Below are 14,904 nucleotides of genomic sequence, written 5' to 3' on the forward strand. Positions count from 1 at the left end.
GTAAATTTCGTCCGCGTTAGGAAACCTCTCGCGTGCGGAACTTGGCTTGGTTAGATTGGTACTGAAAGGGTGCTTCATTTCTTTTTCTTCTTTTTCCTTTCTTTTATTGCCGTCAAATGCAAAATGCCGCGCGGCACGAAATAAACAAATAAACAGACAGCCACTCCTGTTGAAGCCGAGCCAGCCTCGAAACGTTGGGTTTCAAATTAAAGTTTTTGGTTGGAGATGTGCACAGTTTATTATAAGTATTCAAATCCAACCAGACAGGCAAATCTGTCAAAATGTTTAGTTTTCGTACATTACGTTTGGATTGCACGCGCTGAATTTGAAGGTTTTGCAGGCGCTGCTGCTTCAAGAGCGCTGGCGCGCTTTCTCCTTGTTTTCTTGTAAGCAGCCTCGGTTTCTCGTACCCTTATCGTTTTTTTTTTGTGTGTGTGTGTGTTGTTCACTGTGTGTTGGCGCTTGATCAGCGACTGTCGTTTTCTATTGAAAGTAAAGGAAGTGCAGAGCACGTACGAATCTGGAAATTATCCCGAAAACGGCTGCGGGAAGCAAAAGGAGACGGGGCGGCTTGATTTCCCCGAGCTGGCCTTCCGCGTTCCCTCCCTTGGCCTAGTTGAGCCGAGAGCAATCGCGTTCGTCGGTGCGTCCAAATCGGCGCCGCTTATTTGCCGAGCCTTGGCGCTTGGGTCTGCGGGGACCGCGCCGCTCGTTGTTACTAATTATGTCGGCAACGAGCCCCGGGCGCGCGCTGTACGTGTGTGCATTATTACGTACACGGAGCGCCGGCGACGCACGGCTCGCTTCGGTAAACACGCAGAGTGAGAGCGAGGGGTGAAACCGAAAGCTGGGGGAGGAGGGAGCGGTGCACCTGCGCTGGGCGAGGCGCGCATTGCGCACGGCCAGGTAACACGCGAGTGCGCCCCGGGAGAACGCGCGCCGCTCGTCTTCCCCGAATGGGACGGCGGCGCAATCAACGCGGATGTTGATACAACGCGGACAGCTCTTCTTCACGGTGGCGGCGCCCTGCGTTCCCGCCGGGGGGTGCGAGGGAGGGAAGTGGAGAGCGTCGCTCTGCGAGTTCGGGAGGGGAACCGGGACTTTCGGGAGAGGGGAGCGGCCGGGAGGATGCGCTCGAAAGCGCATTCGACCGTGTGCGCTCGGCCAGTGCGGCGGCACGTCTAGGTGCGACGGTGGAGCGGGGCTTGAAACACTGCGCGTGTGCAGGGGAGGTGCCACCCCCCCTCGCATCGATCGGTCCAAAAAGAGACGGACAGCCCGCGGCAGGAGCGACCGCCGCGCCGCCGCCGTCGCCGCTGGGAAAACGCGCCGCGAAACAGCGGCGCGCCCCGTCAGAGAGGCTGCGTCTGCTCGTCGGTGGTCGAGCGTCGTCGCGTGCTCGTCAGCGATCATCGGCGGGCCGCCGGCGTTGTGGTTCAGCGATGCGGCGACTGGCACGCCGACGCCCGCAGGCGTCGCGGTTGACTTCGTCTCGGCGCTGAACGCGCGATGGGCCGGCTGCCGTCGCGGCGGCCCTGGAGTGGTCCCGGCCTGCCGCTCCTGTTGCTGTTGACGGTACTGCTGCCTGCGGCCGCGACGTTCGCCCTCAGGCACCGCCGGGGTGAGCGGCGCCAGGTTCGGTTGGGGACGCCCCGCGCTGCTACAGCTGACTGGCACCTGCTTTTCCTGCCGCTTGTGTGGGGTTAGGGTGGGCGGGTTTGCTTTCCCCAATCGTGTTGCGGGTGGAATGAATGGCGCGTGGTCTAGGCGTTCCTGTCTGTCCACTTCGTGTCAGAGATTCATTTGTAAAATCTGCAGAGGGAGTCAACAGCGTCATGTTTGTGCTGGGTTGGCTTTATTCCGAACGTGCATTGGTGTCTCGCCTGCGCTTATTTAATGAAATGCGCCTGTGACTAGGACTTCAGTGCTCAGGTGATGGTGTTGCTACGACCTAGACGCTAGCGATACAGCGGTGACAGCTTGAATTTCATTCATTGACACTCAAGCTAGTTGTGTGCTTTTTGATATCACCACTCTGTGGTTGCAAAATGTGATGCTGCAACTGTGCGGCTAACTAATTCGACCATTGACAACTCTGCACCCATGGTGTAGGGTTGGAATAGGAAGACACACCGTTGCTGATTTTTGCTTTGACCTGATTCATATTTTAAAATACACTCTTTGACATGTTCTTATCAGAGTCTCCGCAAGTGTGGGCACAGCAAACTTATTTTTTATCACTTATCACTGTAGCCATCCTGAAAACATGAACATGCATGTGAATTTCGGAAATATCCCTGCTTTCTTTTTGTCCTGAATAAAATGTAGAGCAAACGACAAAAGTGTGACGGCAGTACCATATTGCAATGCTGCATCTATGCTTAAGTTGCATTATTGCAACCACTGTGAAAGGACATCATTGCAAGCATACTTTTTCGAGTTCCATCTTACTACGTGGTCTTCAGGAGAGGAGGTTATTCATTTTAACTCGTTGCTTGCAGATCATACGCGGGAATTCTCATGTGGCCGCTTGTACTATCGCACCTTCTACATGGATCGCAAGCGGGAGATTCTTTTTGTTGGTGGCATGTAAGCAGCCCATTTTACATATCTTTAAGTGTATGTGACATCGTGCGGTAACATTGTTATTCAGTAGTGAGAGTTGCCACTCTCTTACACAGCTGATCTGTCATGTTGCAGGGATAAAGTTTTCCGGCTCAACCTGGCAAATATTAACCGGACAAAATGCAATGTAAGTGCACCATTTTACCTCCAGTATCTTTAGATATTGATTACAGACAAAAGTTAATCTATTGCCCTCAACAAGAATCTTGTTCTTTTGGGTTCGTATATTGGGATGAAATGTGCTGGTGTTTTTTACGGAACGTTGTATTGCTCATAAGTGCATTGCCTTGCAGGATCGGAGCCTTAGTGCCAATAAGGATGTCGTTTCTACCTGTGTGTACAAGGGAAAACGAGAGGTGAGCATTGGCATTTCATATTTGCATTGTACTGTATCAGCACAGGTTTAAATTTCTTTTTTATGATGCAAAAAAAAATTGGTCTAACACGGCAAGGTTTTGAAGAGGAATAATTTAGGTTGTAGAAAATTGTACACAAAGCTTTTATCGGTGCATGGTTGTCATGTTCAAGTAAGTGCAGTTGGCAAGTGCCTTTTAGAATTGCTTGGTAACTGCTGAAAAGTCAGTATTGAGAATCCACTCAGAATAATTTTTAATTTTACGAGTATCTACTTGCTCTGTCTTGATTTTGACTTTTTTATATAAATATTTTTTTTCTCTACTATCATTCTTTGTAAGTTTGGAAATGTGGTGACAGATTTTTAGTACTGCATTTACTTTTCTGCTTTATGTTTCACATGAACCTGTGTGTTCCCTTCGCAATGCCACTTTGCAGGATTATGAGTGCCGGAACCACATCAAGGTTATCCAGCCCATTGGAGATGGAACAAAGCTATACATATGTGGAACCAATGCGCAGAATCCAAGAGACATGGAAATCTATGTAAGCATTGCCTTGTTATTTTTAACTTGGTGGAGACAGTGAATCATATGAGGGAGAGGCTACACTGGCATTACGCACAAATTAGGAGGCTAGAATTGACGGGTTGATTTTCTTTGGATGGCTTGTGCTTCTTGTGCATTTTTTTCCCAATGTAATTTACTGGCTTGATTCTGTGTAAAAGAATAAATGCTTCCTTGTTCCCTGTTTTATATCAGGCATGTGAAAGATTGAGATAACTTTTTGTAATTTCTTGCATCACTGTAATAATCCTTCATCATGCACCACTATCCCAGTTAGATGCATTGTTGATGCTTATGCATGTGATCAGTGTGTGGAATGTGCCTGTCATTAATTTTATTGATTTTTTTTCTTTTTATTGATCTTTGAATTGTGTAATATGCTCATATTATGTTACCATTGTGTTGTGTCATGTTTCAGTTCCGTAGCAACATTATTCATAATTATGTTCACTTCCGATCTCTAATACTTGTTTTTTTTTTTTTTTTTCGCAATCAGTGAAAGTTGGTCGGGGAATAAATGCAAGTTGATGGTACTGCAGCGGTGGACTAGTGATTCAGCGTCCGCCTCGCATATGCGAGGTGCGGGGTTTGATCCCCAGTGCCGCCGGGCACCGACCGGTGATACAATGGGTACAAGCTTCCCCTGGCCTGGTGCTTGGCTTATTCAGGGTGAAATGCTTGGGAAATGGGTCCTTGACTCTACCTTTAGTGGAACAAAATATCTTGTGCCATGGCGCTCTTTGGCCACAGATGCCCTTGCGCATCATCATCATCAAGTTGATGGTATTTTAATTGAAACAAAGAAGCGGCAATGGACATGGGCAGGACATCTATTGCAGAGAGCAGATAACCAATGGCTCCTGAGTAGAACAGAGTGAATTCCATTAGAAGGTAAACATACCATGGGTTTTTAGACAGCCAGGCAAGTAGACGAGATTAGGGGGTTTTAGTGCTCTAGCACTCGCCAATTTCGCCGCTTTCAGTTTGTCTGGTCTATTCAAGCCTAGCAAGAAAGGTGACAGGTGGGCCATCTAGGTCGCGCGACCTTTTGATGTCATCACAACCTGCCCACCATGGCAGGTGGCAGTTCAATTAATGATTCGTTATGGGAGGTTGCTCAAGAAGAGCAACCTGGGTCTCGCAAGCACCACCGGTGGTAGCACCTGCCATTGCAGGGCAGTGGCACATCGTCGGACTGCTGCATCACTGCGCTGTGTGAGGACTCCCAGCAACCTACGAATGTAGTGTAGACATTGACCAATTCCGCATATATAAGCATTAACCCACTAACGCTATTGCGTCATACCCTTAAGGTGGAGCTTAATTGTCTCGTCCTGTTTTAGTGCATTCATTAAGTCCCTCACTTGCCAGTTCCGTCGATCTTTGCGTGAAGCCTGCTTGACTTTGAACCGAAACTGAAGTGAAAGCCGAAACGCTAGCACACCTAATTCGCATTTGGTCTAACCATGCCTGATTTGTCATCATTTTTTGGGTGTAGGATGGCTGCAGCTTATGCTGCGCAGCGTTAAATGGAGCTTAAAGGGAGCGGCCTTTGTCCTGCAACAAATGGTATTGAGGCTGATGGTGATGATGGTAATCATTACTTCTCTACTTGTATCTGGTCACAGGCCACTTTGTGCCAGTTGTTTCGTGACAGGATCTGAAATGTGTGTTGGGAACTGTTTTCTGTTGCAGAGCAGCAACTTGACAGAAGTTCCCAAGACCCAGCTGACATTGAAAGACATTGGTCGAGGTATAGGAAAATGCCCATTCGATCCAGATGACAATTCCACAGCTGTTTGGGTTGGTAAGTTGAGATGGTGCTGACATTCTTTTTTGCTGTCTTTTTTTTTCCAGTTTATACGTATGTGCACTCTGCTGGCATCAGTTGGATCTTTTGCAGCTTTACAGAGTGGTTGTCTTCATAGGTGCTCTATTTATTGTGGTTTGCTCTCATTGACAGTGATTGTAAACTTAAGAAGGTTGTGTGTATTTTTCTAGCTTGTTAAATGTTAAATAAAATGTTGGCCTGTGCTTGACTGAATATATTTGCTGTTAATTACCCCGAGCACTATTGTTTATGTATAGTTATGCAGGCAATTTTGAGCGTAAAATATCATGCACTGTTGAATAAAAAGGCTTTGAGATGTCAAAAAACAGTGCTCAGGCAAACTAAGCCAGATTGATGCAGTAAAGCCCCGCTATAGTAAACTCGGATGTAGTAATAACTCTGATATGTAATGTGAAACTGCAGTCCACTTTCAACTTCCATAGACTGCTACTTTTTAATTAATTTTATTTATTAATACTGTAAGCCTTGACAGGCTCATACAGGAGTGGGAACAAAAAAAAAACACATTTATTAGCAATACTATGCATTCAAACAATACTAAAGGTAAATAAAAACAGTACAGACTAACAGGAAAGGGTACACGTTATTCACATCTAATTAACAAAACGGAAGGTACACTGCTTTTTGGCCACAATAAATGTTTTTTACAAAAACGCATCCTGTTCCTGAAGGAAGCTTTCAATCTTAGCGACAAATGCATCAGCAGATACCGAGGTCACAAAGTCGCGTGGCAGTTTATTCCATAATTCTATGACTGATGGAAAGAAGGAATACTTGGATGTGTTACAGTCTTTCAGATGTCTTTAATAAAGAAACTGTTATAGTAAAGAGCGTTTGGCCAGGAGGATGACGTCGTGGCAAGCACTTAGGCTAGGACCTCTCAGAGCCACAGACATGTAAAGGCGTAATCACGAGGCCAATATTGAGATGTAAATGGTTATCGATGATGATAAAACCGCTTTTAGAAATGGCTGAATCACCGCACTCGTGAGCTGCAAGGGGAACCCAACTTTTTAAAGGCCTAGGTGCCATGAGGGAAAGCGTGTGGCGCAAATAAAAAAAAAGCAAAGCTAGCTATGAATATGTTAAGAATTCGGTGCATATCATTTAGAAAGGAGAGACAGTAAAATGTGTAGTAAGGAGCAGGGAAGGGAAGAAAAGGGCAAACATTTGCAGCACTTGGCAGCTACAATAAGATGCAGAGGCGCGGTGGCGCTGAATGGGTAGTTTTTCTGCACTCAATTTTTGCTGAAAGCATTTCTGAGTTTTTGCCTCCCAAATGACATTGAGGCTGCGGAAGACGATGACATGTTCTTGCAGGTCTTTGCTTCTCGTATGGTATCAAACTCGTTATATTTGTAGCCGCACTATATTCATGCAAATGCGGCACTCTCACAAGACTTGAATCAAAACCGAGAAGGCTGTAACGTAAGATCTGAAAACTGAAAATAAATAGTTATCATTTAAAGGGACTATAAGAGTAGGACGGAAGGCATTTTTAAGTGTTTCTTTTCTAAACCAACACTACGTGTTTAGTAAGTAGCCAATTAATTATTAAACAGCATCATCAGAGCCATGTCATCACCCACAACTGATATTTATTTCACTAAACCATTACTAAAATGTTTCACGTCTTAATCAACTTACTTGTCAACACATGTCGATCACAAACATAAAGTTCATGCCCCATATTGCCATACAAATTGTTTTTTGACTCTTGCCGGAAACTGTAACATATTGGAACTATTTGTCCCCCATTTATTGTCTTGTCTACTTGTTTATTGTCTACTTGCCCCCCTTTATTGTGGCATTCAGAAAGGCAATGAAAAATTTCCTGTCTGGTTAGCCTGATCATTTTTTCTTTTTCCCTAATGCTATTTGCAGAAGGGTTTTTTTTTAAAGCTCTACACCATATGTTCACTGTGCGTGTGTGCTTTGTTATCCCCTTTTTTTACTTTGCATGTTCAGATTTTGTTTTCGTTCAACCCCTGTAACCACCCCCTCTGTAATGCCTCATAGGCCTTGAGGGTAAATAAATAAATAATTATATAAATAAATATAGTATAGACAATGATATTGTAAAGTTTTCTGCTGGCCCAAGTGATTTTACTGTAGAGGGGCTTGCCTTGTCTGGGGAGAGCCTGCTATGTGTTGCGCTTGCTGGTGGGGCTGAACTGGTTTAGTTATAGCACATCAGCTGCTTGTTGAATGCTGCGCATAACCAAGGAGGTATGTCTTTCTGATATAAGGGCACTGATAGGCAGAATTTAAATGCTACGATAGTTCTGTTTTTCTTTTCACTGTTTCGTCACAGGATTACCAGTACTTTCTCCAGACAAGTTGATGCTATCAACATAGTATAATGTAATTGATAATAATGTCAGCAAGGCCACTGACAGGTATGCTATGCAATAATTTCTTCCATGTTACATTCTGGCAAAAAAGCTGGATCAGACAGATAGGCAGGGAGGTGAAGACATATTGCCAAAAGCTTTCATGCTGCATACTTTTTTTTGGTGCACTAAAAGGGTTGGCTGCCATATCACTCAGGCTTGGTCTGTCCATACCATGTGCAGAACATGGGAACCCAGGGGACTTGCCTGGATTGTACAGCGGGACCGTTGCTGAGTTCACCAAGGCTGACACGGTCATCTTTCGATCGGCGCTGTTCAACAGGACAACGAATGACCAGAGCGAGTTCTTCATGCGCACCCTCAAGTATGACTCCATGTGGCTTGACAGTAAGTGCACATTTCATGCAAGTGTACGCTTCTTCTCTTCTACTGTGAGTGCATAAAGTGCCCTTCGGCGCCCACAACTGCAGTGGTGTGTTTTATTTTAAATGGTGTCACTTGGGGAGGAAAGCTCCTCCAGTCCTTAAATATGCATGGCAAAAGTATTCCGTGTCTTTTTTATTATGCAGCATGTCTTTGCAGCACAATTTTAATAGGGCTTACAGCACTCTTTATTCTCATTGTCTTTGACACGTTGATGACTGTAGCTATGTTGATGTTGCAGTGGCTTAGGCATTCCAGTGCTTTCTTCGTTTTATTATCAAAAGACAGAATCGTGACTTACGTAATTTTTACGTTGCTAGGATGGGAGATGAGGGAGTGATTGAGTAGATGGGCAGAGTTGACAACTTGGTGTGTAATGAATAAAATTTGTCATGCGTCCAGCATTTAATACAGAGCAAATGGTCGCAAGTGGCCAGAACAATGTGTAGCTCTCCACAGTACTTTCGGTGGTCATCTTTTTATTTTTTGTGTGTATGTGTGAAAATGTTCACACAAATAGCTAAAAGATACAGTTGCCAGTTACTGCTTTGTGTGCACCCTTTTTTCTCTACGCTTCTTGGTGTGTTCACTTGCATTTCATTGCAATAACTGGCCAGCATGATGAAGGTGCCACATTTTGTGAATTGTTGTGCCCTTCCTTGTCCCTGTGCAGAGCCCAACTTTGTGGGTTCCTTTGACATTGGGGATCACGTCTTCTTCTTCTTCCGGGAGAGTGCAGTGGAGTACATCAATTGCGGCAAGGTCATTTACTCACGAGTGGCTCGTGTGTGTAAGGTGAGCCGTCTTCACGCACTGCTGTCACTGCAGATAGGAGTGGCGTGATCGGCGTCTCAAGCGTTCTCATGCTTACTGCATGCGACAGTTCTGAAAAGCTTGTGCTCATGTGGATCTGCAGCCACCGTTAGAAGTTTATGGAATGCGACTTTGGGGGAAGAAAATTAAATTTATTTGCACACTAGTCTCATTGCTTGATATTTAATTGTGGACGGTGTAATTCATGCACTCAAAATTAGATTGCATATTCTTGTCAGACTCCACATACTTTATATTGCACATTTGTATTTTATGGAATTCATGAAAAACGCATCACTCCAGTAGCATAATTACCATTGTAAATCGGTGAGTAATCGCTGTGCTCCCTTGATGTCAGCTTTTCAACAAGTTTGCAACTATAGGCGTGCTCTGAGCAGCCTCCCAAGTTGGTTGATTTGTGTAAACCAGATTTCTGCTCCCAGAGGCCAAACAGCTCCCAAGTTTCTTGTGCTTTTCATGGGATTTCTTGTAATTTTGATTGAAATACGCATTCTGGCATGCATATGTTTAACTAAATATGCACAATAAGACGCTGCTGCATATTTATGTAGGCCCAGAGTCCCATTGCAGAGAGCATGGAGAAAGCTCACAAGGAAAAAAAAAACTGTCGGACCAACAGTTGCCAGATTTTGCGCGCACAGGTGCTGTCAAAAAATAGAAGGCAATATTATGGAAAAAAAAAATAATGTAATCGCCCTCCATGCATCCGTGAACAGATATATGCAGCCTTATTGTGACCTTGTGGATTACACAGGCCACCAAAAAATGTCAACCATTATGTTTTGGATCCAAAGAAATTAAATTTTTTTCGACAGAGTCGCCTTCCATTCACTTTTAACAACGGGGGTACATTCATTGGGCTGCAGAGGCTTGAGATATGTATTTGGATTATTGCTAACGGGCCGAACTTTTGATCAGATCTGTCACAGATATATATTTACTCCAGGGTGTATGCAAAAAAGCTGATAAAATCATAATTTTTTTTGCTTATGTTGCTTTTCATAAATTTTTGACAGTGGGAGTACATGTCATTGTTCCTGTTATCTTTCTCGCTTGGTATGCTTATAAATTGCTCTTCAAGAAGGCTCTGTGTGTTCATAATTCTGAAAATTTCATTTTGATTGCTAAAGTGGATTCGTTTGGCGTCAGTTTAGTCCTTAAAGAGGCTGACAACATTGGAGAGTGCTTCTGTTACACAGGTTGTGAATAATGAACCCGTGAATTTGTTGAACATTATGTGCATGTTTGATTAAATAAGTGCACTGTGTGAAGAAGTAAGTGCGACAGAATATTCTTACACGGTCTTTTTTCTTGCTCATAATATTCAGAGTAGCCTATTGTTCAACTGTGTCATAAGAGCTACTTTATTGACTTCAGCCATGTGAATGTTCAGGATGTTGGGAGCACTGTGTGAGCATTTTTGTTTAATGTAGACTGCTTTAATTTCCATTTGAAGTACGGGGAATATTTTCAATTCATTAATGACTTCGGCTTTGCTAGAGCCAAATTAGAGGTACTACTATAGTTTCAATTCATAATGAAGAAGTGCACATCAGCTGTCACTCTGTGTGCACACAAATGTAGCAGCATTTTGTGAGCAGGCCTGCAAATTGCATATTTGAGATGTGGTAGAGTCTCTCTTTCTCAAGTACCACTGCTTCATTTGTTTATTTGTTTAATAACATAAAAGCTTTGCCTGGTCAGTTCACCTTGCTTCGCTCTTTTCATGTCAACAGAAAGACACTGGCGGAAAGAACATCTTGACCCATAACTGGGCAACCTTCCTCAAAGCCAGGTTGAATTGCTCCCTCCCTGGGGAGTATCCTTTCTACTTTAATGAAATTCGTAAGTACTCGCCTGTTTTGTTTCATTCCGCCTTGCTTTGTAATATGCGAGCAGTTCCAGGTTTCATGTCTCTGTTTATTTTCTGACACGATCGCATCACTTTTGTTGTTTTCAGCTTTCTGTTCTTCCTCATTCCCGCTGAAGTAAGGATTACAACCTCTGAAACACTGCAGCGATCTGATAACCTTTGTATTTTGAAAGGGTGATGCTTTGCATCTGAGCGCAGTATCTGCTGCTTTCCCGTGGCATCAGCGTATTGAAGGAATATTTATGTAGTTTGTTATATCTGATTATGCACTGACTAATAGCGATAGCTGCTGTGTCATCTGTGTCACTGCTAGGTGCTTTGCGATGTACTTAAGCAATTACACTCGTCACTGTTCACTTTTGATAAGGCAGCGCCTTTGTCATTTCTTAAGCTACCAGAGTCAAGTTTTTTTTGCCCGTGCAGTGCTCATGCTTCATTTCTTGATGTGAGCTTAGCAGCTGCACCAATTGGGCATGGAATGGGGGCGGAAATTTCAAGTAAGGATGACATGCGTTGTGGGGAGGGGGGGGGGTATACTGACAAGTAGGACTTTTTTTGCCATCAAAGATTTAAAAACATGGTGGCATATTGAAACAACATTAAATTTTTATAACTTTGCTAGTAATATACCTTGATAGAAAAATTCCTAACTGCGAATCTGAAAGGGAGATCTTAAGGCCACCGGTTTATCAGAAAATTTTTACTGAATGCAGTATGGGGGCCTTTTGCATGCACTCAGGCATTACTGAGACTTCCAGACTTGCAAGTCATTGCTAAAAAAAAACAAGGCTTTTAATTTATTTTAATTCCACTCTGCCTATTGTGGGTTTGTGTTGAAACCAAGTTGTAATATCTGGGGCTCATTGAAGTCATTTTCTTGCAGAGGCGGTTTACAAGTTCCCAGATGATGACAGCAATGTTTATGCTGTCTTCACAACATCTCTGTGAGTATCTGTTAGCATAGAGCAAAGATATGCCCATCCTCAACTGACTGTTCTGACGTTGGTTACGTTGAATTTTTCTGTGACCACTTATGCAGCTTAGGTGTGGTGTGGCAAGCAGCTCTTATAGTTCGAGCTATCGTGGTGTCAGTACTTATGGATACTGGTTGCACGTGTTGAAATTTGACTATAGTGCTCCGAAAACTGTGCTGTCGAAGTAAAGTGCTGCAGATCTGTTGTTGGCTTCCATTTCACAAGGTACTTCATTTCTACTGTGTCACCAATTAAAGCTTGCCCAAAGATCTACGGCATGTAATATTTCTTAGGGTTTTTGAAATGTTACGGCCGGTGCTAGATTGGTGACATATGTTTTGGCATAATCTGATTGAGTGAAGAACCGAAAGGGAACAGCTAGCAAGCAGCAATTTATGTTACAGCATGGCACATGCCATCCCATAAAATTATCAGAGAAGGTCCTTCAACTGTTATAAGCTGTTTTAAGAGATGTCTGTTGAAAACTGAGAACTGATAGCATAAGGTGGCTTTTGACTTCTTTATTGTTGTCTGCATTGTCTGTGTCCCCCCAATTAATCCTGTATTGGTGAAAAACACCATTCAGTTATGGATATGTCTGAATTCTGAGCTTTGCACTGATTGCTGCAAGGACATGTGCAATCATTCTGTGGCATTGTTAAAGCAAGCTACTGAAAAAACTCAATGCTGCAAATCTCGCATTGTCACAGGAAACACTCACATCATCCCAAATGAATAAAATTCGTATGTAGAAGTACGAGAAATGCATTCAGGCAGATCTGTTTGCAGCTGATGGGATTTATTTACGGCCGCGCGCCGCCGTTAACTGCTTGCAGTGCGTACCGCATGAGCGCTTAGTGCTCGAGAGTGTGGTTGCGGCTCGCGCATGCTTATCATCAGTGGCGGTGCTTGAGAGTGTTCAGAACACTTGAAATTATGCACATTTTATACTATGGTACTGTACATACATGCTGTACATTGTTGTGCGCGCATACATGTTTTTAATTTGAACAGCCTTATTTCAAGTTGTTTGTTTTCGGTCATATAGTAATTAAAGTTTACTCCATGTGTCTGCTGCTTGATGCCTGTTTTTTCATTTGTGTAAAATTGTCCGACTTCAACCTTGCTTCTCTATGTGACATCCCTTGTGGGCAGGCACGGGGGTCCACATGGTTCTGCTGTGTGCTCGTTCCGGCTGAGCGACATCCAGGGTGCCTTTGGGGGCAAATTCAAGGAGCAGAAGACATCATCGTCTGCTTGGTTGCCCGTGCTGACGAGCCAGGTACCCGAGCCGCGGCCAGGCTTGTGCGTCAACAGCACCAAGACGCTTCCCGACGCCGTTCTCAATTTCCTCCGCACCCACACCCTCATGGACTCGGCCGTGCCTCAGTCGGGCGGGAGGCCCGTCTTCTACCGTGAGAATGTGGTGTTCCTCTCACTTGCGGTGCACAAGGTGGACGTGGATGGGGTTGATTATCTCGTCTACTTCGCTGGAACTCGTGAGTAAACGCTTGTTTTTGATTTTACCTCGAGTTTGATTTGGTATGAATTGAACTTGTTTAGACTGCAGCTTCTCTGTACTCCAGTGCATTTAAATATGCACCTCTCGCTGAAATTAACACCAGTAAACAAAACAGAAGAAAGAGGTGTTGAGAGAAAAACGCTGCAGTTGAAGAATTTCAGCTGTAGTGCATTAAATGACAAGGGACTATGAACGAGGTGGACACACAAAGCTCTATGTGTGTCCTCCTCATCCAGCATGCATTGCCTTTGTTTCCTGGAAGTGCAGCATGTCTGCTTATTTTTCAATTTATTTAAATGCCCTTATGGCAATATCATCTGCAGTTACTACTTCTGGGATTTCGACCCCTGGTTCTGTCTACAGTAGAATTTCGGTGATACGAACCTCATGGGGTTGTAGAAAAATGCTTGTCTCATCCCAAATTTCGTATCGTTCAAAAGAAACAAAATCTATATGCAGAAGCACGGGAAATGCATTCGTGCACATCTATTTACGGCCAGCGGGATTTATTTACGGCCGTGTGGCTGCTGCTCAATACTTGTGGTGCATACAGCACGGCTGGCGATCATAACACTGTCGTTGTATGAGCCACACAGTGCTCACGGGTCATACCATACAACTAGTGATTGCAGAGTCGATGTATGGGCTTCGCTTAGTACTTGAGGGTGTGGTCATGGCTTGTGCATTGTCATCCTTAGTGGTGTGGGAGAGTGTTCACAACATCTGAAATTCTGCACATTGTACACAGTGCACTCCAGCAGAGAATTTACGAAATACAGTAGAACCCCTCTTTAGTAATGTATCTCGGACCAGCAAAAATCTTTACTGTATCAGTTGTTGGTGATGGCATGGCTATTCTCTCTGGCTGCATACCAAGCACGAAGTGTTGGTTTATAAAAGAAACACTCATCCTGGTCTTATTGTCCCTTTATGTGGTGATTGTTTATTTTCAGTTATTGCATGTTCTCATGTTTTCGACTTGGTTTATGTCTTGTGAAAGTATACAGCATTTGCATGAATACAACGCGGCTATGAATATAACGCTAGTTTGATTCCATGTGAAAACCAAAGCTTTGCATGACCATGGCCTCAGTTGTGATTTAAGAGGCAGTAGTTAAGAAACGCGCGGGAAACAGTCAAGCACGGCAAAACCGCCTACTCACTGCCGCCGCTTCCCCGTGCTGTGTGCCGCCGTGCTACAAACGCATGCCATTTTCTTCCATTTTCTAGTCGTCACTGCACTTTTACTGGCTTTCCTTTCTTAGTGACCCGCGCCAACTTCTTTGTAGGCTCATAGCCAGCTTTACTTTTTCCTTGCGCACTGCGCGCTTTGCCTCACGATTAATAAGTTGGCTCCTCCTCACAACTTCCAAGCTTGGTGGTGAAGCCACCTAAAAAAAAAAAAAAGGCTCCGCTTTATTCTATTCGGTGTCTATATACCTCGCGATCCTAGACTCCGCGCCTGCCGTGATGTCATCATTCCGGGGGAAGTACATCGTCATGGCCAGACGCTCTTTACTATAGCCA

General features: G+C 44.2%; 1 protein-coding gene across 3 annotated transcripts in view; it reads left to right on the forward strand.

Annotated features, from left to right (window-relative positions):
* Nucleotides 1-14,904, forward strand: part of LOC144125950 (semaphorin-2A-like) — a 58,270-nt gene that overhangs the window by 29,305 nt on the left and 14,061 nt on the right. For 2 of the 3 annotated variants that reach the window (XM_077659782.1, XM_077659783.1), the window contains exons 3-12: nucleotides 2,502-2,589; nucleotides 2,701-2,752; nucleotides 2,919-2,981; nucleotides 3,418-3,525; nucleotides 5,241-5,352; nucleotides 7,974-8,138; nucleotides 8,848-8,969; nucleotides 10,745-10,853; nucleotides 11,765-11,825; nucleotides 13,011-13,354. In XM_077659782.1, coding sequence (XP_077515908.1) covers nucleotides 2,502-2,589; nucleotides 2,701-2,752; nucleotides 2,919-2,981; nucleotides 3,418-3,525; nucleotides 5,241-5,352; nucleotides 7,974-8,138; nucleotides 8,848-8,969; nucleotides 10,745-10,853; nucleotides 11,765-11,825; nucleotides 13,011-13,354 — 1,224 coding nt within the window. Of the gene's footprint in view, nucleotides 1-1,144; nucleotides 1,622-2,501; nucleotides 2,590-2,700; nucleotides 2,753-2,918; nucleotides 2,982-3,417; nucleotides 3,526-5,240; nucleotides 5,353-7,973; nucleotides 8,139-8,847; nucleotides 8,970-10,744; nucleotides 10,854-11,764; nucleotides 11,826-13,010; nucleotides 13,355-14,904 lie in introns of those variants that run through there. The other variant, XM_077659781.1, reaches the window with a different exon arrangement.

The sequence above is a fragment of the Amblyomma americanum genome, chromosome 3 (assembly GCF_052857255.1).
Source record: "Amblyomma americanum isolate KBUSLIRL-KWMA chromosome 3, ASM5285725v1, whole genome shotgun sequence".
Taxonomy (NCBI): Eukaryota; Metazoa; Arthropoda; class Arachnida; order Ixodida; family Ixodidae; genus Amblyomma; species Amblyomma americanum.